Source organism: Saccoglossus kowalevskii, chromosome 13 (genome assembly GCF_978046115.1).
Source record: "Saccoglossus kowalevskii chromosome 13, keSacKowa6.1, whole genome shotgun sequence".
NCBI classification, from domain to species: domain Eukaryota; kingdom Metazoa; phylum Hemichordata; class Enteropneusta; family Harrimaniidae; genus Saccoglossus; species Saccoglossus kowalevskii.
In genome coordinates, this window is record NC_140653.1 from 19,118,745 (window position 1) to 19,146,732 (window position 27,988).

At 35.2% G+C, this 27,988-nt stretch overlaps 2 protein-coding genes across 2 annotated transcripts; one reads left to right on the plus strand and one right to left on the minus strand.

Moving 5' to 3' along the window:
- On the plus strand, positions 1–15,588 carry LOC100371798 (ARL14 effector protein-like). The gene is made up of 6 exons (XM_085507015.1): positions 1–228; positions 4,237–4,429; positions 6,111–6,338; positions 7,011–7,093; positions 12,754–12,893; positions 13,590–15,588. Exons 1-6 carry the CDS (start codon positions 25–27, stop codon positions 13,825–13,827), a joined length of 1,086 nt encoding a protein of 361 aa, XP_085363141.1. The 5' UTR covers positions 1–24; the 3' UTR covers positions 13,828–15,588.
- LOC100378361 (uncharacterized) lies at positions 15,542–27,917 on the minus strand. Its single transcript, XM_085507016.1, has 8 exons — positions 27,764–27,917; positions 25,948–25,999; positions 25,778–25,837; positions 23,152–23,220; positions 22,278–22,362; positions 21,714–21,814; positions 18,409–18,538; positions 15,542–17,618 (listed from the first exon to the last, which is right to left on the minus strand). The coding sequence occupies exons 2-8, from the start codon at positions 25,981–25,983 to the stop codon at positions 17,380–17,382; spliced, it is 720 nt and encodes a 239-aa protein (XP_085363142.1). The 5' UTR covers positions 25,984–25,999; positions 27,764–27,917; the 3' UTR covers positions 15,542–17,379.
- Positions 27,918–27,988: the final 71 nt, after the last annotated feature.

Here is a 27,988-nt window from a genome sequence, read left to right on the forward strand (position 1 = left end):
GCGGACAAAAACTTGAATGAACGAATGGCAGTTGTCGGAACTGAACTTGATACCGGCAATGAGACGCAAGGACTGGGAGACAATATAAATATTTACAGCTCTACGTCCACAGATATGAGTCGTGGGCTGTCTTCCAATGTGAATATCTCTGATGACGGTGAGCTACGCGATCGAGTAGAGAATTTGGCACTAAGTCCAACGAACCAAATCACAATGAACATATCTGAGGTGAGACGTGTTCTAGGTGTTAGCGTTCGGGGAGTAAGTAAATCTTTTCTGATTTTGCTCACCCAAATTTGCTCACACAAATTTTGCTAAACACCTGTCCAACATCTATGTTTAGTGGGACAGAAGTGACAACAGACACTCACTGGCTGCAGTTCTGTAGCTCGCTTGGTTTCGCTCACAGTCTGAAAATCAATGAATACTAATTAAAAAAAAAAAAAAAATCATCCGCTATATGTATATAAATTTATTTATATACGTATAGCGGATGATTTTTTAAAAAAAAAAAATAGTATTTATTGATTTTCAGCCCCCAAGTGACTGTGGTTTCGCTGTCGGTGATTTCGTTAATTCGTCGTGGTGTTAACGCGAAACCAGGGTTATTACACCACGACGAACGAAATACAGTAACCGACAGCGAAACCAAGCGAGCTACAGAACTGCAGCTAGGCAGTCACACACTTCATTAATATTTGTGTGCACTACATGCATGCATTTATTCAATCATAAGAAAAGGCTCAGTTCTGTCATCCATATGCATTGCTCCTATCGGGCACTAGTTCTAGCATTGCCTGTATCACAGTCCCTCTATCATATCATATGATAGAGGGACTGTGCCTGTATAAAGGATTTTTCTACAGTCTATGAAAAGCATTTGTCTGACCACAGAAGCTTAATAATGTGATTATTAGCTCTGTGTACATGTCTGTGGTTATGATGGTGCTCGTTTCATTGGGACCTTGCCTTGTAGTTCTGTGAATATCCAGGAATTTTTTAAAAAAGAAACATGGAACATGTTATTCAAAGTGTCTTATTTTGGGACTAATTTTATATATCAATGTACATTGAAGTGTCAATTATGTAACTACCGGTACACTTTATTCAGTGTTTCCCTGTTTGGGCGCCACCAAGTCTAAATGTAAATTTCACCGCTAAAACTGCCATGTACGCACAGATATTTCCTTTCCATTGAGGTATAAGCCATATTTTGTTGCCCTGAGTTCAAGACTGTTTGTACAGATACATGTAGTGTCGTTTCATCCCCAACCTAGAAAAGACTTTCCAATGTACATGTACCCCACCTCTAGTCCCAACTCTAACTCGACCCTACCCTCTATTGCTTCCTCAAATTAATTGTATATGCTCTACCTGAGAACACATATAATTATCTAGAGGGGCAAATACAACAGAATTGGGGGGCTGGAGGGTTAGGTTTCAGGCTAGAGAAAGGGGTTAGGGGTACATTGGATATTCTTTTCTCAACCTGTTTTTTCCCAATGTCGTTTCATCACAACATTATTTCTTTCAGTGTTCTTTTGTCCCTTTCACCACATTAAAAATGTACAGCTTGGCAATTTATGTATGTTTGTTTGGAAGAAATGAAATATGCCATCCTTATTTATAGTTAAAAAATATGTTTGTCTCTGATAATTCAGAGAGATCATAGCAACATCACCTTACATATTACTGTATATTACATGTGTCTGTCTTATCTTAAATGTTCCTTAAGAAAAATATAGTAGTTAAGAATGATTTTTTTAAATCATACCATATCAATGACAATTCAAGCAATTGTCTATTCAAATTGATCTCCATTTTTGTGATAAAAGTTAACAATCATGCAATAAACTAACATCAATGTAATAGAAAAGTCAAGGATGAAAGAGCTCCACAAATGTAAGAAAATGCAATTTACAATTTGTTTATATATCACTTTTCATTCTCTAGATATACAACTTTTTATCATTATTATGTAGTCAGCCATCTTGATTCTTCAGCATGGGATTATAGGTAAAGCATGACATCATATCCACTGTTGTGAGAAATTTGATTTTATCAATAACTTCAAAAGTTCAACTTCAAATTGGTTTAGAAAATGGTAGCATACATGTCCCAATGCTGAACATGCATATAAAATAGTTGTCATGACAACAGAACTGAAAAATATTCATTTTTGTGTTTTACTACCAAATGCTAAATTTTTCGTATATTTTATACAATTTATCGATGCAAGTAGGTTATACAGGTGATATATGACCTGTTGACCACAAAAAGGGGACACAAATTCTATTTTTAACAACCAAAATAATGATTTTTTGTTAATTTTTCATTTTTGGCAATATCTTCACTTTTTGTGTATTTGTAACATCCTAATTTCCATTATTTTAATTAAATGAATGAGTAATATGCACAACAAAAATTTGAACTAATTCACATCAGTATTTCTAGCGTTATAGATGACATCATTATCTCAATTTTTCTCAACAGTGAATTTGATGTAACACTTTACCCATAATATTGTGCTGGAGAATCAAGATGGAGGGCTAAATAATACTGATGGAAAGTTGAGTGTCTAGAGAATGAAAAGCGATATAAAAAACTGTAAAATGCATTCTCCTACATTTGTGGAGCTCTTTCATCTGGGAGCATTATGTTGTTTGCTTTGACTTCCCCTTTAACGATGCCATGTGATATGAAAAGTTCTCCTAGTAAAGATTTTTACATTCATTGTGAACCATGATCAACTGAAATTCACATTCTTTGTGATTTCCAGTCAATGGTCCACTCTTTGATACACCAACTATCCAATCTGTGCCAGAGTAAATGGTAGTATGCATGGTTGTCAATTATAACTAGTGCTAGTTAAACCATCAGAAACCAGTCAGTAGTTTTTGACAGTCACTACCAGTACTACTAGTTAAACCATCAGAAGCCAGCCTGTGGTATTTTGACAGTCACTACTACTAGTTAGATCATCAGAAGCCAGTCTGTGGTATTTTGACAGTCACTACTACTAGTTAGACCATCAGAAGCCAGTCTGTAGTATTTTGACAGTCACTACCTTTACTACTAGTTAAACCATCAGAAGCCAATCTGTAGTATTTTGACAGTCACTACCGCTAGTTAAACCATCAGAAGCCAATCTGTAGTATTTTGACAGTCACTACTACTAGTTAGACCATCAGAAGCCAATCTGTAGTATTTTGACAGTCACTACTACTAGTCAGACCATCAGAAGCCAGTCTGTAGTATTTTGACAGTCACTACTACTAGTTAAACCATCAGAAGCCAATCTGTAGTATTTTGACAGTCACTACTACTAGTTAGACCATCAGAAGCCAATCTGTAGTATTTTGACAGTCACTACTACTAGTTAAACCATCAGAAGCCAATCTGTAGTATTTTGACAGTCACTACTACTAGTTAGACCATCAGAAGCCAGTCTGTAGTATTTTGACAGTCACTACTACTAGTTAAACCATCAGAAGCCAGTATGTAGTATTTGACAGTCACTACCGCTAGTTAAACCATCAGAAGCCAATCTGTAGTATTTTGACAGTCACTACTACTAGTTAGACCATCAGAAGCCAGTCTGTAGTATTTTGACAGTCACTACTACTAGTTAAACCATCAGAAGCCAGTATGTAGTATTTGACAGTCACTACCACTAGTTAGACCAGTCACTACTATTGTTTTGGATAATGATATATACAAGTAGTGCAAGGTAAGATAATTATTGGTACTTAGACAGCATTCAGTCTGACAAGAATACATTTACTCATTCATAAAATTAGCTAGATAAGGGGTCGTCCATTTGAAACAAGGGCAGGGTGGCAGCCTTTGAAACAAGGGCAGGGTGGCAGCCTTTGAAACAAGGGCAGGGTGGCAGCCTTTGAAACAAGGGCAGGGTGGCAGCCTTTGAAACAAAAATCTACACACAATGATTAGTGAAGAGCAAAACAAAAATGTATTGCTACATCACAAAAACAAATAAGAGGTGGAAATATATGAATAATTTTAAATTTTGTTATGCCATCTAACTTGCTACCCAGAATTTCCAATGTGCAACTTCTGAATTTTAAAGAAAGACATTTCAGGTTTTACAAATGTTTCATAAATTTAATTTCCTGACAATGTGGATGATAGTTTTGTGTTAGTATGTAAATCTGTTTCTGAATCACTCTGAATTCATGACTAAATATTTATATATTATTTTCTATTGCGTATTAGACAATATGTTCCTTCTCTGCACTGTGTGGCACGGCATGTGGACCAGACCCTCTCATTAACATAACACAAGGGAACAACGATAAATTTGAAATCGTTCCTTTGAAGACTTGCAACAGGGACGTGTACTCTCATTTACGCAAGTTGCATTCTGGGGGAGTCACTTCAGAAGTGGAGTTAATTCTAGCTCGTATAGGTATGTATATCTTGTGAGTTGATCCATTGCCACGTTTTTGAGAGTACTTTATTTCATATATACTTTTGTAAAGGTGTTTTAGAGCACCTGATCACCCAAGTGTATATTAAAAAAACTAGTTCCGTTCATGTAGCTCAAAATGATAAAACAAAAAACAAGTCATCCATAAAAGCGCACTGGTTGTAGTTCTCATTTTTTTTCATTTTTGTTAATTTCTGATGAGCCTGATTGATATTTCTATCTCATGCATCTGACAGGCTGCTTGCTTGATGTTTTAAATAATTACTAAAGTTAATTCTAGACCAAACTGACATAATATATCATTGCTACATCTCCTGATCAACATTTTTGGAAAAAAAATATGAGAAAAAATGAGAGGTTGATTTTGGTTACCATAGTGACCGAGAAGATATAGAGATGTGGCTGCCATAAATTAAATTTACTGTGTCTGTATTATAGCGTTGGCTTAGTCCTCGGTGCGTAGAAAAAGAACCAGAGTGGCGATAAAGGCAATATGGCTGCGCCTCATTACCTTGGTCATGTGGTTTGTAACGTGAAGGAAAATCTTGAGGTCATCAGGCTTCCCCTGACCTAGGTTTCTCCCTCCGTCTTTGGTTGAATTGCAGATTAATGCCTACAGTTCAAAATAGTCATTTTGACTGACCGGAGTATATGGTGGGTATGAACTATGTGAATAGGCAGGCTGAAAACCCTCATGTGGTTGTTGCACATTGTGTGGCAGTCATAAATCATGTGACTGTCATAAACCATGTGGTTGTTGTACACCATGTGGCTTCTGTACATCGTGTGGCTGTCATAAATCATGTGGTTGTTGTACAACATGTGGCAGTCATAAATCATGTGGTTGTACAATGTGTGGTGGTCATACATCATGTGGTTGTACATAATGTGGCTGTCATTCATCATGAGGCAGTCATACATCATGTGGCTGTCATACATCATGAGGCAGTCATACATCATGTGGCTGTCATACATCATGAGGCAGTCATACATCATGTGGCTGTCATACATCATGAGGCAGTCATACATCATGAGGCAGTCATACATCATGTGGCTGTCTTAAATAATGTTGTACATCATGAGGCAGTCATACATCATGTGGCTGTCATGAATAATGTGGTTGTACATTATGTGGTAGTCATTGTTGTGCATCATGTGGCAGTCATACATCATGTGGCTCTGATGAATAATGTGGTTGTTGTACCTTATGTGGAAGTCATACATCATTTAGCTGTCATAAATAATGTGGTTGTACATCATGTGGCATTCATACATCATGTTGCTGTGATAAATAATGTGGTTGTACATCATGTGGCATTCATACATCATGTTGCTGTGATAAATAATGTGGTTGTACATCATGTGGCTGTGATAAATAATGTGGTTGTACATCATGTGGCATTCATACATCATGTGGCTGTGATAAATAATGTGGTTGTAGTACATCATGAGACAGTCATATATCATGTGGTTGTTGTACATCATGTGGCAGTCACACATGTGGCTGTCATAAATAATGTGGCTGTCATACATCATGTGGCTGTCATACATCATATGGCTGTCATACATCATATGGCTGTCATAAATAATGTGGCTGTCATACATCATGTGGCTGTCATACATCATGTGGCTGTCATATATATCTCGCCTTTCTTCACAGGTTTATTTGGTAGAAATCACAGTGAATTAGAACGTATGTCAATATGTCCACTACATCGTGCAAAGCTTGGGGTTGGCTGGCGACCAAGATCAACCTATTGCTGTGTACCACTGGAACTGTCAGGTCACAAGTCGTCTACAATGAAAGGTGAAAATGACAGAAGCATAACTAGAAACCAGTCAATGAAGATACTGGAAGAGACTGATATGATTATTCCTCTTGGATCCTGTGAGTTGATTTTCAACTTTTACTGTTGTTAATGTTGTTATAAACAGTGTCTTCTACCACAGTGTATGGCAGAAATACGAATAATGGCTTCTACTGTGCAACTACATGATTAGGTTACATGACATTTTACTGAAAATTACAAAATTAAAAAAACTATAGTTTTTATATCGACCAGTGCCATGCATGTTATGTTTTGAAACATTGCCACATCAAACAAATTTATTTCCAATTGCAGCGTTCTCAATTTATTTTCTGTATTACTAAAATAAGTAATAATGGTGCATAAATTTATCATTAACCATAGGTAGGACTTGAAACATTTTAGACATACCCGTCAAAGAGCTGATGAAAACAGTTTAATTTGAAAAAAAAGCTAAAATCAACTTTGAGTAACAAATTTATCAATGCTGTATTAAGGTAGTTTTGTTACACTGTTCAGGAGAGTCTCAACAACTATCCCAAAATACAGTTTTTCAAGAATTTTAGACCATTGTTGTCACCGTGTTGAAAATGCCTGGATGTCTACTCTTCAGAATATTTAGTTAAAACAAACAAGACGTAAATATATCATGTTCGTATCTGCTTTAAAATCCAGTCTCAGCTACTAGAATCTTCATAACATAGTCATTAATTGTTGGAATAATTAATGTTATGTTTAATTCATCCTAATAGCTATTTGTAAAGGTTGCCGGAATAAGCTTTCTCTCCAAGCCTCCTTGGAGAAGTTAACGGCTACAGCCGAGGAGGAAAAACATGTGAGTATGCACTTTAAATTGACTACTCCAGACTTTAAAACTCACTATTGTCTCTTCTGTGTTTTTATGTGCAATTTGTAAATACTGATAGGTACATCAACAGTGTACAAAATTAACTAAAAAAATCAGAGTATGTCAAAGTAAAACTGTAGGTCTTTCAACCGATATTTGGCAAACAGGTAATATAAATAAATAAAACGAGCAATATAATACCAAATATTTACTAACCATTCAGATACCATATCATGTACATGTAGTTGTCCAGGTAAGCGTCCACGGTCGGGCAGTGAAATCCGTGGATTAAAAGTGCTAATACCAAATTGTGTGTGACAACATCCACGAACTTCAGGACGAAACTGTAGGAATTTTGTTTGACGGCAACAGTGACGCCGACTTGGACTTTTTTGTGTTTTGACTTAGACGAAGACGGCAATGAATGTACTAATAGAGATCTGATTTTTTCCAAACAACTATGAACTTTCGTAATTTTTACTGTGTAAATTTGTAAAGTATTGTTGATCGTGTATGACTGTTGATGCGGTATTTGTCAAAACCGGAAATAATTTTACGCGTGATGGGCGTGTTTGTCGGTGGGGAAATTCTAATTCAAATGATTCTTCACTGTCAATTTTTATTATGTCTGGTTTATTTGTCACATTATAAAGCAATAAATTATTTTTGTTATACTTCTAATGTTTCATATTGTTCATTTATTTTCGTTTTATGTTTTCATTTGCCGTTCTATTCCCTGCCGCAGTTCGATCTGCGTGTTGTCAAGTATTGAGAATTCTCGTTTTTTTTTTGCCGAGGATGTCTGGGCATAGGCCCAATTATTTGTCAATTTTTCATGTTCAGGACCCTGGGCCCTTAGCCGAACAACTATGGTATATAAGCAATAATTATATGAACACTGACACATTGGTCATATCTCATGCTTATTCTGCAAGCTTGATGCCAAGTAGAACCTATCTTTTTTGTGAGATCTCTTCCTTTATTCTGCCCATGACTTTCATAATGCATTTCTAGCACAAAAATGATGATCAGCCATCTTAAATGTGTTATGATGTATATGTAAAAATACTAGACTTTGATGAATTTTTAGCACTAAAATGGCTGCCATTCAGCCATCTTGAATTAAAAGTTTAAATGAAATTGGCCCAGGCATGTCTGAAATACAGGCGCTGATAGATGGACGCACAGAGGTGAAATTATAAGTCGTGGTTTTTAGACTACATCCAGACTAGGACTAATTAATTTACTTTCGATTGTCAGACTGACAGCTTATCAGAACTCTAGGCTCGTCATAACTATTAAAGTCAGAGTGAGGTCTCTAACTAAGACTAACTTAATTTGAAATACTGATCTCAGAATTAACTATGACCAGTCAAATATTGCAGACCTTTAAAGTCTTTCAATTGAAATTTCAGATAAATATACAAGGAATATTTTTTTTTTTTTTTTTTTTTTTTTTTTTACAGTTAGTCATGAAAGTCAAAACAGGAGTAGTTAAGGTGAAACAAGTAATACTAGACCTGATTGATTCAATAATATGTAAGACAAGATGTGATTGGTTAGTTGAGGCAACAAGAAATGTGAACTAACAAGTGATTGGATACATCCATAACATCTAAGACAAGATGTGATTGGTTAGTTGAGGCAACAAGAAATGTGAACTAACAAGTGATTGGATACATCCATAACATCTAAGACAAGATGTGATTGGTTAGTTGAGGCAACAAGAAATGTGAACTAACAAGTGATTGGATACATCCATAACATCTAAGACAAGATGTGATTGGTTAGTTGAGGCAACAAGAAATGTGAACTTACAAGTGATTGGATACATCCATAACATCTAAGACAAGATGTGATTGGTTAGTTGAGGCAACAAGAAATGTGAACTTACAAGTGATTGGATACATCCATAACATCTAAGACAAGATGTGATTGGTTAGTTGAGGCAACAAGAAATGTGAACTTACAAGTGATTGGATACATCCATAACATCTAAGACAAGATGTCATTGGTTAGTTGAGGCAACAAGAAATGTAAACTTACCAATGATTGGATAAATCCATAACATGCAAGACAAGATGTCATTGGTTAGTTGAGGCAACAAGAAATGTAAACTTACCAATGATTGGATAAATCCATAACATGCAAGACAAGATGTCATTGGTTAGTTGAGGCAACAAAGTGGTGATTAGATGATTAGGTCTCTTGAGTTTTGGGGGATTTTGGTGAAATTTAATCAGGTGCCAGTCATTTTTGAGAAAAAACAAAAATCATAAAAGATATTTTCGTTCCATAGGAAAGAATGTAAAATACCAACAAACCTGACTATTCACTGAGTTTTGTACATTAATTTTCTCTGAACTGTAAAGACCCCTTTTTTTGATTCAACTTTCTCCTTGTCTGTGTCATCAAATGTCTCATTATGCATGATTTGTTTACTGTTGAGTAATTACATTTTGTTATTCAGTGTAGTTTGAGTGTAACATCTAGCTGGCTTCAACCCTTGTGTGGTCAAGTAAAAGTATAAGTACACAGGGCTGACAGGATTAGGATTAAACTAAGCTCAGATGTCTGAGATTTGTTTTTGTAAAATATTTCAATAAAGAAAGTTACTATTTTTCAGTAGCATGCCTTCATGAATATATGTGTGTGTATGGCATTTGGAAATCTACATGTATGTGATCAGAATAAACATAGATCTTTTACAATATATACCGTACTTTTATTCATTTGAGAAATTCCATTAACCCATTGAGCGCCTCAATTTTTCTTGAGGGGGTGGGGGGTGGCTATTTTTATGTATTTTTCTATATTTGGGACCAAATGAACATAACTTTTTATTAGTTACAATTTTAAACTGGTTTTAAAAATGAATGGTGACAAAATAAAGTTGTCTTCGGAGCTCAGTCGGTTAACCCTTTGATTTTGTCTCTTTGAATATTCTTCTATAATTTTTTTTTTATTTTGAACCAATTGGACATAATATGAAACTATAGACAACCAATTTGGTTTTAAGAAGAAACACTCAACTGATTTGTGTATTCTTGTTCTCAAAGAAATAATTCGTCATTACAACACCATGGGAAGTAATATGTTTGTGTGTTTTCTTGATGCTTAAAAGGTCTTCGATAGAGTAAACCATTGGACATTATTTAAAAAACTTGTGCACCGTAAAATCCCCCCCCTATATTACTCGGCTGTTAGTGAACTGGTATCGACACCAACATTACTGTGTTAGATGGGGGAAACAACCTGTCACGTTTCTTTGAGGTCACTAACGGAGTTCGTCAAGGAGGTATTATGTCTCCGGCCCTGTTCAACGTTTATGTAGTCATCTAGGTCGTGAATTAAATAAGCTTGTAAGTGGTTGTCAGGTTGGTGCTAAAACTTGTGAATAATTTAAACTATGCAGAGGACATGTGCCTCATTGCGCCCTCTATCAAAGGCTTGCGCAAACTTTTGCATACATGTGAGCTATATGCTAACGATCATGATATTATTTATAACACTAAGAAAACAAAGTGTATGTATTTTCCAAGTCGTCATAAACTGAGTAATATACCACCGCTTTATCTATGTAGTCATAAATTAGAATTTGTTGAATTGTTTAACTACCTCGGTCACAAAATTACTTACGATCTTAAAGACAATATTGACATTGATCACCAGAGACGTTTGTTTTGTGTTCGTGCTAATCTCTTGTTGCCAAAATTTGTGAACTGTAGCACTGAGGTTAAGCAATTGCTTTTCAAAACTTACTGTTCTAGTTTTTATTGCTGTCAATTATGGTGTTGTTTTTGAAAGTCTACGCTTAATGCCATGAGGGTTTCCCATAACAATGCTTTTCTGGATTTTATTTGAATATCCACATGATTTTGTAGTGTCAGTACAATGTGTGTTGTTAATAGAGTACAAACATTCCCTTGTCTCAATAGTATCTTTATTTACTGAACGCGTTTATACATCTACTAATGGCATTGTCTCTGTAATATATAGTAGTGACATACGTTGGAACTCACAGTTGGTGTGGTACTGGAATAATTTGATTTTTTGATTTTGTAGCATAAACCTAATGTCTGTTTTTTATTATAAACAGTAACTCTATTTCATTTTCTCTTTTTGTTCTGTAATTTACTTTATATGATAATATATCCGATGTGATACAGGTCTTGATAAAAATTAAACTAAAAAAAGAAAACTAGTTGGAAGCAATTATATGGATTTATTTTGTGAAATGTGTTGACAACAAAACATTTTTTTCTTCCACACTTTGTGTCAAAGAAAAAAAAAAATTACCGGGTAGTTTCAAACTCATTTTCATAGAAATTAACTCATAATTCCTGTGTATCACTGTATCAATCTGTCTGCACATGTGTACATGCCAGGACTAATCACATTCATAATCACACATACATGCACATTTATTTTGCAATGTGATTCACTATTACCAAAGGTGGCCATTTTAAAAAAAATTGCTATCAGAACTGTATTTCAGACATGCCTGGATAAATTACATGCATATGTTATCCATACGTGCTACATCTGGGATTCAAAATAGCTGACAATCACAAAATTTTGCAAATACACATCTACGTTGCATGATAATTAGCTAATTTTTAGTTGTTCCACTGATATTTAAAGGACCACTAATTGGATTTTGATGAAACTTGGTGCATAGAAGCTCTGGGACAATGTGCAGACCTTGTTAGTTTTGGGTAAAAATCTGTCCATACTAATTACCTAATTTGCATAATGATTCGTCAATTTTCGACTTTTCCACTGATATCTCAAGCACTAATCATCACATTAAAATGAAACTTGGTACATAGATGTCATAGGACAATGCTCAAACCTGATAAGTTTTGGGTTAATATTCATGCATATTAAATACCAACTTCGCATAATTATTAAATTTTTGGCTTTTGTCTATATTTCAATGAAACTTGGCACATAGATGTTCTATGACTATGAACTTACCTAATTAGTTTTGATTAAGAATTTGTGCGTATATCACATAATTTGCATAAAGATTAGTTAATTTTTGGCTTTTACACTGAAATCTCATTCTCAAGTACAATCATCACTTGATGCATAGATGCTCAAGGACAATGCACAGACCTGATAGGTTTTGGGTTAATATCCGTGCATATTAATTACCTCATTTGCCTAATTTGTTGACTTTTCTGTTGATATTTTAAGTACTACTTATTACATTTCAAGGAAACTTTGTACATAGCTGCTCTTGGACTATGCTCAGACCTAATTAGTTTTGACTAAAATCTGTGTGTATTAATCAATGAAACCTGGTACATGATGGTCTGTGACATTGTGCGGACCTTTGTTTGTTAATTAATTATTAATATTACTCCAATACTCTCAGCACACGGGAGTTCTTTCTAAGCTTTCTTTAGTTTTTGTTTACTCATTTGTTTGTTTCAATCAAATATCTTTATGGGTAATTAATCATGTGATGTAATGATTTGTAACGTCGTTTGAAATGAACAATATTGCGGTTATTTCAACTAATGCATGCCAACTCTCGAGGACTAGTCTGGTGACTTGAAATTAAAGATTATTATTCTTGAGAGATAATTCATCCTGACACCTTGTATGTTAATCTGACACAACTGTTAATTTATTTACAGTCAACTCAAAGGTTACTACGAAGTCTGCAGTTCAAGAATCCAGGACCTTTGTCCTACTCATTTGCGTCATTTGACCCGGAAACTAGTGAACGAGAAATGAGGAAATTACGACGAGTCATGCATAGTGAAAATCCATCCAGGTACTTGTCTCATTCATCTCCGACTCTCAGGCATGAGAATACTTAAAGCTATGATATTACGTCATACGCACAGTTAAAAATAATTTCTGGTGTCTTGAATATTGTCTGGTCAATTTGGTGGCTATTATGACTTTCAATCATTCTGCAATATAAAATGCTCCATGTTTTGCTGGGAAGTGATTGTAAAAATACAGGAAAGATAATAATCTCTGTAATACAAGCGTTTTAGACGATGAAATATGACATGGATTAAATAGACAAAGTTTGCTCTTTTCATTCAATGCAGATATATTTTATGTCATTTTTCTTGTAAAGCAATGCATGAAATGTTTGAGAGAAAATTATTTTCATTCATACTAGTCACCAGCTAAAGGATAAACAATAGAAATACTGTAAACCATTTTTTGCTGATATCAATATTCAAGATCTAATAATTTGATGGCATTTGCCCTGTGAAAAGAAAGTGGGTATAATGGATGGTGGTCAGTCAGTCATTGTGGATGTAAGCACTGCGGCCTGGTTGGCTAACTTTTTACACAACCCCTTATGTTCTCAATAATGGTGATATGATTGAACCCCCTATGTTCTTGATAACAATGATATGCGTGAACCCCCTATGTTCTTGATAACAATGATATGGGTGAACCTTCGGCCTTCTATGTTCTCAATAACAATGATCTGTCTATCCATCTTTAGACAAAAACCAAAAAAAAGTACACTATACGATGAAGCTGGTTTACTGATAGAAGATGGCAGAGACCTTTGTGATTGTTTGGATGATCTTTGTCCTGGTTGTCACTATCCATGTCCCAAGTGTGGATCTGAGAAATGTGGAGGAGAATGCAGATGTAATCGGCGATGGATATATGAACAGATTGAAGTTGAAGGTTCCGGAGAGATCATCAAATTTAACTATAATCCTAAAATGACATAATACTGTGTCACACTACATATCGAAATATGATACTATGTATTAAGACTCATTAATATGTAGCAAGATTTGGTGTTACTTCTGTTAATGTGTATCAAAACTTTATACTATTTATTTGAAAAACGAGGAGCTCCAAGTACAATGTGAATACAGTGCTTTCAGAAAAGTTGTTTCCATATTTGATAAGTAGGTTATAACAAATGTAAGAAAACTGGATTGGCTATAATAATTTGCATGCTGTGCTGCAAAGCCAATCAGCTTTGTTTTACTCCAATCTGCCCCAGTGCGTGTGTGTGAGATATCTCAGGAACCGCATGTTAGTTTTTAATGAAACTTGGTGCATAGCTACTGGGCTAATGCACAGATTTGATTAGGTTTTGATTGAAATCTATGCATATTTAATACCTAATTTGCATGATAATTAGCTAATTTTTAGCTGTTTCATGACTGTTCAACTGATATCTAAAGAGCCATTCATTGGATTTTGATGAAACTTGGTACACAGGTGCTCTGGACTAATGCACAAATTTGACAGTTTTGGATAAAGATCCATGCATATTAATTACCTAGTTTGCATAGTGATTAGTCAATTTTCGATTTTTCCACTGATATCTCAAGTACTAATCATCACATTTCAATGAAACTTAGTACCGGTACATAGATGTCATAGGACAATTCACAGATCTGATAGGTGAAATATTATTTACCTAATTTTCAGCTTTTCACATTTCAAGTACTAATCATTACTTTTCAATGAAACTTGGTACATAGATGCTCTAGAACAATGCAAAGACCTGCTTAGTTTTGGGTTAAAATCAGATATTTGTTTTCTAATTTGCTTAGTAATTCATAATTTTTTGGTTTTGATCACATTTCAAGGAAAATTCGTACATAGGTGTTCTGTGATAGTGCTCATCCTAATTCAATGAATCTTGTTACATATATACTGTAACACAATGTGACGATCTGAGTAGTTTTGGGTTTATATACATCTATAATAATTACCTAATTTGCATAATAATTTACGTTTCAGCTTTCCACTAATTTAGTTAGGATTAATCATCACATTATAATAAACTTTGTACATGTGCTCCCTGAAACAATATACAGACCTAAATCTATGCATAATAATTTATTTGGTTCATTAGAGTAATCCAGACATGATTAGTTTGATGTTGAAAAACATACATATCTATTATTAGCCCATTTCTGATATCTAAAAATAAATCAGATTCAAGTTGAATTCATCACAGAGGTGCTCTGGAATTAGACTAAAAACCATGGATGAAAAATCAAATGTATTTTCTGTATGTACCGGGTATTATAAATTTTGATAATGTGAATCACATTGTGCATCTCAAATAGCAGACAAATATTAGTTGCCAAATCTAAAATTTTTAATTAATTTTTAATGCCTCCAATACACACGGAAATTTCTTTCTAAGCTTTCTTTTATTTAACTTATTTCTGACTGCAAATTTGCAGACTGGGTCGTTCATTTCAGGGTTTTGGTCGGAGGTAATTTCAAATTTATAAATATTTTATATTTATAAACCAAAAACTGGAAACAGCTTTTCTGGAAGCATGTCTTGTGATCTCCTCAGACTGTAAGAGTTTGAAAGTTCAATATATTTTTGTAATAAAACTAAGTTTATTTCTGGTTCCACACATGATTGATAAACCCACTGCCTTTAATACAAGAAAGATGTACATACAAGTTGGATGACTTTTTTATTGTTGCTAAAAATAAAGTACAAGATGGGATATTTGGTTTTATGATCTATCGCTTTGTGACTAAGCTGCTCTTCCTGATCTTGGTACTAAGATTTTATGAACATTATTTTGTTTAAAAATACCCACAAAGATGACTAAATCTCAACAAAATATTGTTTTAGACACAACTGCATGGGAACAATTTACATTTGACTACAAAAAATTATATCACTTTGCCAGCATTAGCTGAGACAAATAATACATTATTCTGTCTCTTTACAACACACACAGAAAAGGTAAACATCACAAAAACATTATTTTAATATTAAAGTGAACATTTAGCACATTTCTATTTGCTTAATATGTAAATCTGAAAATGTAAATCATTCTCATCATTTGCAAGTTGGCTAAACAAAGTAATATTTTAAGAAAAAAAAATATACTGATAGTTATCAAAGAATTGTTTTTCATTTGATATTTGACTCCATTTCTGTCAGTTGTAACCTGAAGGACCTACAGTTCATTTATATCAAAAATCCATGCACATGCATACACACGTACATGTGGCCTTGTTTTCTAGACTTAAACAAGACCTACTTCATTGCAAAATTGCTTAAAAGAAAAAGCTTAATCGAGTGTCATGTAAATATTATTAACAACTGTACTAGTGACATCCTCTCCTGAAAGTCTCCTCAGATGGGCAATGACTGGGGAAAATGCGACATTAGCAGATGATGAAATATAGAAGTGTATTCACAGCGAGTCACATAGCTTATCATAAGGGTCCTGGGGAGTTGACTATGACAAAGGTTATGGGGTATCAGTGACTATCACGGGAGACGCAATAACTTACAAAATGTCATGTCTATGAATGCCATCAAATTATGCAAATTTAATGCTTTCAGATAAATATTTTCCAGACACCCACAATTCCAATACATACAAATAGCATAGCGTTATATATTTCTTTTCCTGATTTTGTACTAAAAGGAAATAATAAAGAGTTTTAAAACGGGAGGGTCGTCACCTGTGCGAGAATTGAGTCCCAGGCAACGATAACAACACACGCTAAAAACGCAAAGGCTCATGGGTAGACGTTTGTTTGTAAACAATGACATGCTATGACCATCCGACGCATGCGCAGGTGACGACTCCCCTCGCTTTAATACTTCAAGAATAAGATGGCATAAAAACAAATTGAGCTGTTTCGTAAAACAGCAAAACACGTGGGTAATAATCACAATCTATAATTCATCGTTCTTTACGTTGCTTGATCAGAATTTTTGAAAAATACAAGTTTAGTATCTGAATAGTAAAGAGAGTTGATTGTGCTGGTCAAAAGGTTAAAGTGAGACACATTATGACAAAGATTTGTCTAATTGGTCAGTGTGTTCTAGCCAGGTGTTCAGGTACTTTGTATGGTAATTTAATTTCCTAATATGGCGTCTACACAAATGTGAATATTCAGGTTGGGAAACGTTCTACAAGAATGATGCTTACGAAAATTGCAGTTTCATTAATAAATTATAATATTTACTGAACGTTTATAATTTGAAAGAAAATTATTGGCACAAAATTGAAGGAATCATCTATTTGAAACTTTCAGCACTAAAAACACGTTTTAAAAACACTACAAAAATAATTGCAATGATTGATTTGTAATTAATTACTTTGGGTAAAATCTGAATACAAAATTTTATTTTCTCAGGAACAATAGACGAGTAACTTCATTGGTGCTTGAAATCATAAAAACAAATGGTAGATTTACAGTTGATTGCTACCTGAAGAGGGCAGCATTCACACAACCTTGATTGCACATTGAAGTATTATTTACAGTTCAAACTATTTGTCTTTCTTTGATTCAATATCTTCTCCCAAATCTTCACCAACATCTTCCATTTTAACATCTGTCTCTGCTCCATCCTCCTCTTCCATTTCTTCTATTACAACGCCTTTTTTTAATTCTGTATCAATGTCTGCTGGTCTCCGCCTTTCCGGTCTTGGATACTGCGATGGACTTGCAGCTTGGCTTTGTCCATCAACAGACATACCCAATGCATCTCCAAACCCTCCTTTTGCAGCTGAAGGTAAATTGTACAATGATTTTACTTCAGTATCTCAACTAAAATGAAAATCCTACACAAGTGCTGCCATCAAACCACAATCCCTGCACATATATACCTGTCTTCTGAACATTGCACACAGGTAACTGTCCTTTGAATCACAATGTACACAGGTAACTGTCCTTTGAATCACAATGTATACAGGTAACTGTCCTTTGAATCACATTGTACACAGGTAACCAACCTATGAATCACACAGCACACAGGTAAACTGACCTTTGAACTGTATTGCACAGGTAACTGACCTTTGAACCACACTGCACACAGGTAACTGACCTTCGAACCGCACTGCACAAATGTTACTGACCTTTGAACCCAACATGCACAGGTGATTGACCTTTGAATCCACAACACAAATTGCAACTGACTTTTGAACCCCACTGCTAAAAGAGTGACTGACCTTTGAACCACACTGTACACAGGTAACTGCCATTTGAACCCTGCTGCACACCACACATAGGTGACTGACCTCTGAGCCACACAGCACAAAGGTAACTGACCTTTGAACCATACCGTAACTGACCTTTGAACCCTGTTTTACAAAGGTAACTGACCTTCGGACCCCACTGCGCAAAGGTGACTGACCTTTGAACCACACTGCACAAAGGTAGCTAACCTCTGAACTACAATGCGCACAGGGAACTGACCTTTGAACTACACTGCACAAAGGTGACTGACCTTTGAACCACACTGCACAAAGGTGACTGACCGTTGAACCACAAACCCTGTGCACAAATGTTAAACTCACCTTTGAACCAGTTTTCATCAGCCATAAGCAACGCATCACTTGTCATCTTCCAGAATTGACTATACATCTCAGCACACCCGGCACCAGCAATCACAAATATGACTACAATTAGCAATTTCCATTTGTAATTCTGAAATTGAAAAAAAACACAGAATTTCAAGACATGACAGTTTGAATATTGATTTCCAAACTACGTGAATATGAATTTCGGTACATGAAGATTTGAATATACATTTTGATTATATCGTACATGGCAGTTTGAACATTTGATTCAACAATACACAACGATCTGAATATAAATCTTGATCACATTATGATTTGAATATTGAGTTGGTACATGATAATTTGAATATGGAGTTGGTACATGATGATTTGAATATGGAGTTGGTACATGATAATTTGAATGTGGAGTTGGTGGAGTTGGTACATGATGATTTGAATATGGAGTTGGTACATGATAATTTGAATATGGAGTTGGTACATGATGATTTGAATACGGAGTTGGAACATGATGATTTGAATACGGAGTCGGTACATGATGATTTGAATATGGAGTCGGTACATGATGATTTGAATATGGAGTCGGTACATGATGATTTGAATATGGAGTCGGTACATGGTGATTTGAATATGGAGTCGGTACATGATATTTTGAATATGGATTTTCATACATGATGATTATGATATTGACTTAGAAATGAAGCGCATCCCTTCTATTGCATTGTACCATTTAATAGAAGCTGCATGTTCTACTGTAAAATTCCTAATTTAATTAAAATTCATTTTTTCAATGGGCGAATTCAGATGTGTGAAGTCTTGGTGCGGCTTTAATTAGAGCAAGGAGCTGTAATGAGAGCATTTACTTTGATAACAGTAGGAATTTTTTTCAGAAAACAAAAGGATAAATGATATGCTAATGAGATGCACAACACTCGATTGCAGCTTTGTTGCAATTCTAAGCGCACTTTTGGATTGTTACAGACAAACTTCACACTGTAACATACTGCACAATAAATAATATCTACAAATAGATTTTTACGCATTCGCAGATTACGGTACCATATACCATACTCGACCGCGTTAGCGCCCATGCCCGGGCAAGCGCCCACCCCCCCACTTTTGCGCAATTTTATATTTGGGGTCACATTCGGCAAAGCGCCCACCCCTTCAAAATGCAACTAATTTAAAACTTGGTCTTGCGTAACGAATCTTGGTAATCGTTTTTATATGATACAGCGTGGATATTGACCGCTGTGAACATGTTGTGAATGTGTAGAACGCGGTAACCGTGCGTAAACTACGCTTCGACAATGACCTGTTAATACAAGTAAAATGCGGTAAGTATTTCATGCCATATTCAGTTTACCTCTCAAAAATGGCTAGTTACTAGTTTTTTGGAAAAACCATGTCGTTTATTCGCTGAAATCAATTCCAACAGATCGTACTTCGACATCGATAATTCACTTCCGCATTGCGTTACCGGAAAGTCTTCGGGATTTTCCGAAGAATTGCATCAGTACAACACAGCATTGTGATTGGTTAATAACCAACTTGACCCATTAGGTCAAAGGACGCCGCTGCAGGTGAAATCTGCAAATGCATCATGGCGGAAAGTGATTTTGTTCGAGAGTTTGCGTACGATCCAACATCTTCGTCAGTGGAAATAATTTTGACTTCGACTGTGTTCCAACAGACTCAAATGTTTTTAATTTCGTAAATTCTGGTGGTACGTAATTAATATTGTAATAAAATGTGCATATTTTTTGTGATCATTTCTGTTTCTTCGTTGTGAAAATCAATGACAACTCAACTAATTTTGTAATTTGATTTCCCTCAAAGACGTAATCTGTCACTTGATGAATCAAATTTTTCATTTGCACTCTTTTTCGAGGGGGGTGCTCGGATAAGCGCCCACCCCTAAAAAATCGTGATTTTCTGAGTTGAGGCCCCTGGGCGCTAACGCGGTCGAGTACGGTACTATAATCTCTTGAATAGACGTCACTCTAATTCATTAGCACTGGTATAGGTCACAACTGAGAGACAGTCGTCTGACAGTCGATTGCGTTCGACCACTGGCATGTTCGACTTCCGGCAGAGTGACTGTACCTTCCATGTTCTAATTTAGACATTGGGGAAATTACAGTCAATCGAAAAAAAAATGTTCACATGATAAAAAAAAAATACTCGGTATATTTAATGTAATATGTATTTATTTTCTTATGTTTTTTTGGATAACGAAAAGTATATTTTAAAAGAAGTAAAAACGAATGCATTCTTAGTAGTAAATGATCACAGTAATGGTATCGCCGCAATCCAGCCGGTCAAGCTGCATTTCACACAAATGAATAACTTATTTGTTTTCGAAGTGTTGATTATTGATGATTATTACTCAGTAGTGATTACAATAATGTACAAAAAATAAATTCGTTGAATTGTTGTGAAAATTCAACTTAGTTTTATCGCAAGCGAATGATTTCGATCACATGTGAACAATCGATTCGATACGATATTTGCCATGTTTGTTCAAACATCCTTAGTGACTTGAAACTGTTTTTTGACCTGACAGGTCAAGTCGCTAATTAACCAATCGGAACGCTGGATGGTGCCAACGTGTTTAAATTACCATAGCTCATTTTAATATGTTATTGGTAGTTCAGCAACACGATAAACGGAACACGGAAGAGATTTACCGTTGTTGTAGTCTGATCGTTTGATTTTGATGGGAAAACGGCATGATTTTTTTTTAAATCAAGAAATTAGTTCTTTTTGAAAGATAAGCTGAGCATTGAAGAAGAATTTAACACTTTTGACGATAATAACAGCTCATTGTCGAAGGCCAGTTTACTCATTCACGCTACCCACAATAAACACTGTACTCTTGAATAAGCGTCAATGACTACGGAAAACCTAAATTGGACTCTAATCTAGGCGCAGGAAAGATTGAAATGTTCAAAAAATTATGCCTTAATTTAAAATTAAATGGTATATCTTTTTCTGAAATATTTGGTGGCTGTTTGGTTTGTGAAAGTTGGGGTGCGGCTTATATTGCAGGCTTTTTCCTGGGATCAAAACTTGTCAATTTCAACATGAAACAATGTCTCAAGTTAGGGGTGCAGCTTCTATTAAAGCTGTGGCCTCAAATATGATTTTTACGATAATACAGATTTTACAGTGTATAGTTTATAACTGATGGCAAGACTTTCTCATCAACAAGGCTTGAGCTACAGAGAGATACTAATGATATGGATTTACAGAGATACCATAGGCAATTCATTGCTGAAAAATTACCAACCAGTTTTACTCACAGGTAAGGCAGGAATGGAAGACAACCATTCATCGCATACTACGAGTAAAATACCGCAAACTAACCCAATTTTCATTCCTACGCTTGTGTACCAGTTTTCTCCTGAAATATAAACATCACCGTCATGACATACATTTTGTTATTTACAAAAATCCTTTACCTTGAACATATCATTCGCTTCCAATAAGTATGGGATTGGCTATGAGTATAAATAAGTATCAAACAATGCCTGCGACTGAGTGTATCAGAGACATGAAATAGATATACCATGGGTGATTCTTCAGCACTTTTGGGATTTTTTTTGTGCCACAAAACAAAAATGTCCTTATTGGTTCAATAGTCAACAAAACTGAAACGGATGCCGTATAAGCTAGTTGTAAAGTTTGATTGCATTTGGCCATTCTATTTGAATCAAAACTAGAAAAAAAAAAAATTATGTCCGGTTTGACAATGTATGTACTAAGATGGACAATAGTTGTCCTTGTATAACCAAGATCTGGGTCCCTGTTTTTGAACTGCATACGAAATGCAGGAACTACTGGTAAAAACAGAATCGATTACTTACTGTCGTCTTTTTCTTTTTGCTTTTCCTGTGCTTTTTCTAATGCTAGTTTTAGTGTTTCATCTTCTGGACATTTTTCAAGCCCCAACTGTAAGAAAAAATCAAAGAAAGCTTAGAAAGAACTCCCATGTACTGAGTGTTGGAGACATATTAAAATTAATTTAAAATTTTCAAACAAGAAGCTTGGCAACTAATTTTTGTCAGCTATTTGAGATGCATAACATGAAAAAAAATGTGATTCACATTATCCAAATACATACAAAAAATACATTTGATCCATGGTTTTTTCTCTAATTAGTTCCAGAGAACCTCTGTGATGAATTCATTATTCATTTATTATAGATGTACATAAACCTAAAACTAATTTGATCATCATATTGTGTTGGAGTACATACCAAGATTCACTGAATTAAGATAAGTACTGTCACAGATTATCTATGCACGAAGTTTCATTGAAATGTGCATACATGTATTTGTGAAATTTAAACATGATTGGTCTAAGCATGAGATATAGGTGTGGACGCACAGACACATTGCTGAATACATACATACATATGTAAATCCCTGTTTTCAGACTTTGCCCTAACGAGGATTGAAATCTGCACAATGAAGGAAATTATATGATTATAAGCACAAAGTAATCGTTAACTGCAAAATGATTGAAATCTTCTAGTATGCATCCAGTTGCCATAGTGATTTTATGCAAAAAAATGTTGTTTTTCATGTTTCTTCATGTGAATGAAAAAATACAGAAAAATGAAGCACACACATGTAATGTATGTGGTAGAATACCCTTTTGGTATAAATAAATACAAAATGGCTGATTGGTGACCATTTTGTTTGAAATTGTACTCTAATAGATTGAATCTATGCATACCTGATACGCTTCAATACATTCATCAAATTTATCTGCACTGTAATAAACTTGACCTTTTCGATAATAACCCTAAAAACAAACATATGTACATTAAAATTATTTTTGGAGAGTGATGAGAAAATGAGTAAAGCAAACATAAAAACATGACTGAGATATGATTTGAACCATCACACAAAGCAACACTGTGTTGTCCATTTTACATTCACTTGATAACCTCAAAACAGATGCTACCGACCAAGTCTCAGCAAAATCGGCCCAGGAATCTCAAAAAAATGATGATGGACACACCCAAAAAACTGGATTTTACAGGATTTTGACATTCAAAATGGCTGCCAGGCAGCCATATTTGATCAAATCAGGAAATAAATCCATGTGAATAGGTATGTATACCTCCTCACTGTGTCTTTGTACCGAGTATCATTGAAATCAGTCAAGGCATCTCTTAGAAATATCAATGGACAGACAAAAGCCACATTAACAATCAAAATGGCTGCCAGTCGGCCATATTTGACCATTTCAAAAAAGTAAACAACATGCATCTGTATGGGTGGTCCCTTTGTCTTTGTAACATGTCTCAACAAAATCGGTCAAGCCATCTCCGATAAATGATGATGAACACACAAGGACCGAATTTGACTGAATTTTGGCATTAAAAATGGCCGCCATATTTGATCGAATCAGAAAATAAATTGACATGCACATGTATGGTTGACCACTGTGTCCTTGTACCAAGTTTCAAAAAAATCAGTCCAGCCATCTCCGAGACTGACGAAGGCAAAACTACAAGCCTTCTTCCTACAGTAGTGAGAAGAGTTTTTTTTTTATTTGAAGAGGAGACTCAAACCGTCTTCCCTTCTGAGGCTATTCCTCTTTCAGCGGTTTTCACACAATGAAGTTTTGACAAGCTCCACTCAGCTTCCTATCCCAAAGTTGTCACCTAAAAAAAGATGATTATTATCAAAGTAAACTAAATAACATATGGCGAATAAGGTAAGTGGTTAGATGAGCTACATTGTACATGTATGTTATTAAAATTGGGAGAATGATAACTTGCTATTCCGAAATATTGATTTGGGCGAGTAATAGACGAGTGGAGTGGTATTAAACTCTCTTTAAATGGCTTGTGTTGCAAAAGATGTCGTTAAGTGTTGTCATATGAATAAATATTCATGGAAATGTACGATTCAGACAAATAAGAGCCAGCCACTGGGAGGTGTTGTCTGCAGGGTTCTAACATTTGGCGCAAATGGCACAGATTGAAAAGTTTACAGGAATTAATAAAAAACAAGACTTGTAAGTCAAACAAGAAGGATTGCAGTTGATTAGGGAAGAGTAGGAAATCAAACAGGCGGTTCACCACGGCCATTGCCGAGGAGAGCTACGGACTGCTTATGATCAGGCATCTCAGTAAAGTGTGAAATACGTACTCAACATATTCTTTGTAATTCAACAAGTAATTGTTTTAAATAGCTATTTTTAAATCGAGCAGGTTACGATATCGCTGGCATGGATATATATGGTATTATTACACATACATCACCGTAATGTCATAAGTTACAGCGTGCCGTAATTTTGCATTATTTCATGGGGTATTTTCATCCTACCATATAAAAAAATGAGAATTCCAAATATGTAATGATTACGCGCGTAAAAACAAACATGGCTGCCACCAGGGTTTGACCTGATGCATCCTTGAAAGGAAAAGATGTATAATATTAAGGTTATTACGAGGATAGCCCAAAGAATGCACTCAGACAGTACGCCATCGCATCAACCTCCGCTGCGAGTCGACCGATATACTCCCGCTGTACTGTCTTCATGCATACTTTGATGTATCCTCGCAATAACCTCATAATATTATTGGCCCCATGTAAAAATCCATAAATCCAATGCTGTATATGAATTGTTATATGAAAAAATGGTATATGCTTGTATTTTATGCATGTATTTATCACCAATTTCAAGAGTAAGAGTCGTTACTTTCAAAGGTATGAGTATTAGGACTCGTCCGTACATTTCACTTACGTTTATTACACTTGAATAAAAGAATGCTATTTACAAAGTTTAAAATAGCTAAGCCTTCCTGATTCGAGTCTCTTGGTTGATTTGACAATGGTAGGTATCATTAATGTTTATTCTGTCTATCTGTATCGCATACCAGACAAAGTTCAAATTTATTTAATTCTTCATTGGAACTTTGTGGCAATGTAGACTAAGTGTGAATTGCCATATGAGCCTACCATACATGGCCAGGGATAGCCTGTATCATGGAATCTATGCATAATTTTCATGAAATGCAGTTGAACTGCGATCTCCGCCACGGCAATGACCGCGATGCACCACCCGTTTGATTTCTTATTGTCCCATTAATGTCATTTTAGCTGCATGAATGAAACTCCAACAGAAAGATTGGAACGAAGTATCGAAACATTTAGAGAGCCAAAGTGCAACTTAAAATGAAGTATTCACCATCATCAGTTGAAACAATTGTGCCGAGCTGACACGACTCAGTGATTAGGTTATTTGCAAATCATAAACTCTATTACTTGCTTTTAAAAACTGGACAAGACTCAAAATTCCCTGTAGAAAACAACCTGGATAACACAGATGGATTGAAACAACTCACCTTTGACCAATCAGGCTGCAGCTTTATGGCACGCTTGGCGTCTTCAAGCGCGAGGAAATGCTGCGCCATTTTAAGAAAACACAATGATCTATTTGTAAGTACAGTAGCATCGTTAGGATCAATTTTTATGGATTCTGTATAGTGAATTATGGCATTGAAATAATGTTTACGTTTGGCTTCTGTGTTCCCTCTTTGTTTGGCTTCATTTGCTTTTTGCTGATTCTGAAATTAGAAGAAATTATATATAGATTATAATGTTATCGTTAATATTGGTTAAAATGTAGACTTGCAGTTAATCTCATTCAAACCAGCTGTAGGTAAAGCCTCTGGTCACAGCAGAGGTAAAATGTGTTAAAATTGATCTGCCATACAGCCATTTTCTTAGAAGTTAGTAAGCATGCTACCGGGGTACTAGATATAGACGAATATGTCCAAATTTTGGACTAATCTTAGACGTTGTATTTATTAGTGTTCGTGTTTGTTATGTATTTAATATGGGACTTTTTTGGCCTGAAATAAAGGATTAATAATAATAATAATAATAATGTTTGTCGAGAGGATTATGTGATGACAAATTTCGCTATTGTACTTTTTTGACTTAGTATTAAGACTATTGTAAGTGCCTTTTTTTAACACTTTCAGTCGCACAAATACCACAGGATAAATTGTACAGGATGTTCATAACTCTATAGGCTAGATGACCGCATCTCAATTTTTCTTATCTGTCTTTATTTTTAGCCAAATAATGACACACAATGCTATGAACAGCGGATTGTCGGTAGTGTTAAAAATGGAGTTTTCAAAAAATTAATTCTAATGCAGACATGGAGGTACCATTCCTGTACATGTCAAACTCTCTCAAACTCTAACCTTAAAGCGGAGAAGTCGTCATCTGCGCATGCATCAGATGGCCATAGCGTGTCATTGCCTACAAACAAGCGTCTACCCATGAGTCTTTGTGTTTTTAGTGTGTGTTAATTTGTTATCGTCGCTTGGAACTTGATTCTCGTGCATGTGCAGGTGACGACCCTCTCGCTTTAATATGATCATCTCAATACTGAAGTATTATATTTTCCACAAAAAAAAAGTGGTAAAATAAACAATTATTTGTACCATAGCTGTCTTGAAAGGGCCATTCTAGAATTTCAGTGGTTGTAAGTCCTAACCTGGTATGTCATTTCAATATTATTATTATTTCAACTGACAACAAAGTTACGCATATTCACAACACTAATTTGACTTGCCAAAATCGACCCAACTTTGCAACAACCCATGGTAAAATTTAGTTCATGGTCACTTGATAAAAACATCACATAAACCACTCATGCTGAATGTCATGTGACCATGATTTAACCGAGGAAACATTAATAATAGAGCAGTCCTATAAATTTACAAGGAAGGAGCTTAAAGATAAAAACAAATTCATGCAAAATATGTTCCCCCATGATTTGATTTATTGGATTAAAATAGAAATATATTTAAAAATGTAGCACGAATACGCTAAATGTAGCTATAGGAATAATGTTCAAATTTAATTAAATATTTTATTTAAAAAACTTTAAAAATGTACAATGACAGAGAAAAACATAATTCTATGGTCGGGCATAAAATCCGCCGGATAGTATGCAAACAGGTACTGGTACTAGCATGAATGGCCACGGGTGTATTTATAGCTGAAACCGATCGGTACGCCTGATTTATGTGCAACATGTTTTACTGTGTGTGAAGTACTATTGTGGGATCGGTATTCTCCTCATATTTCTGATAAACACATGTGCTGTATGGAAGTGTACATATCTGCAGTAAATTTGTGCTGTATGGAAGTGTACATATCTGCAGTAAATTTCAACACATTTTCTCAGATGCACTTTACCCCACACACAGGCACTGCTATCAGTTGTGCCATCATAGACATAGGCAAGTCAGCGCATGGTACACCGGTATGGTACAACATTCGACAAATAGACACATAAAAAGTTTACTTACCGATCTGCCCATAATGTAATTACCTGTTGATATGAAACTAATATAACAAATTAAAAATATAAAGTAACTAAATAATATTTTTAGAACTATGTCGACGATCACATGCCCCTGCTAATATTTTGTGTTGGTAGCCATGTTGTTCGGTACTGCGCAGGTGCAGCTCACGTTGAACAGCCTGATCAAGGGATGGACCATTTAAATTCTCGAGGCAGAAGTTTGCCGCAG

What these genes read in the sequence shown, in the direction of transcription:
- LOC100371798 (XM_085507015.1), top strand. Translation starts at nt 25, where the DNA reads ATGGCAGTTGTCGGAACTGAACTTGATACCGGCAATGAGACGCAAGGA. An exon ending in TCACAATGAACATATCTGAG is followed by an intron (nt 229 to 4,236) that starts GTGAGACGTGTT and finishes ATTGCGTATTAG; the next exon opens with ACAATATGTTCCTTCTCTGC. An exon ending in GTTAATTCTAGCTCGTATAG is followed by an intron (nt 4,430 to 6,110) that starts GTATGTATATCT and finishes CTTTCTTCACAG; the next exon opens with GTTTATTTGGTAGAAATCAC.
- LOC100378361 (XM_085507016.1), bottom strand. Translation starts at nt 25,983, where the DNA reads ATGAAGCCAAACAAAGAGGGAACACAGAAGCCAAAC. An exon ending in AGGGAACACAGAAGCCAAAC is followed by an intron (nt 25,838 to 25,947) that starts GTAAACATTATT and finishes AAAATGGCGCAG; the next exon opens with CATTTCCTCGCGCTTGAAGA. An exon ending in AATGTATTGAAGCGTATCAG is followed by an intron (nt 22,363 to 23,151) that starts GTATGCATAGAT and finishes TTTTTCTTACAG; the next exon opens with TTGGGGCTTGAAAAATGTCC.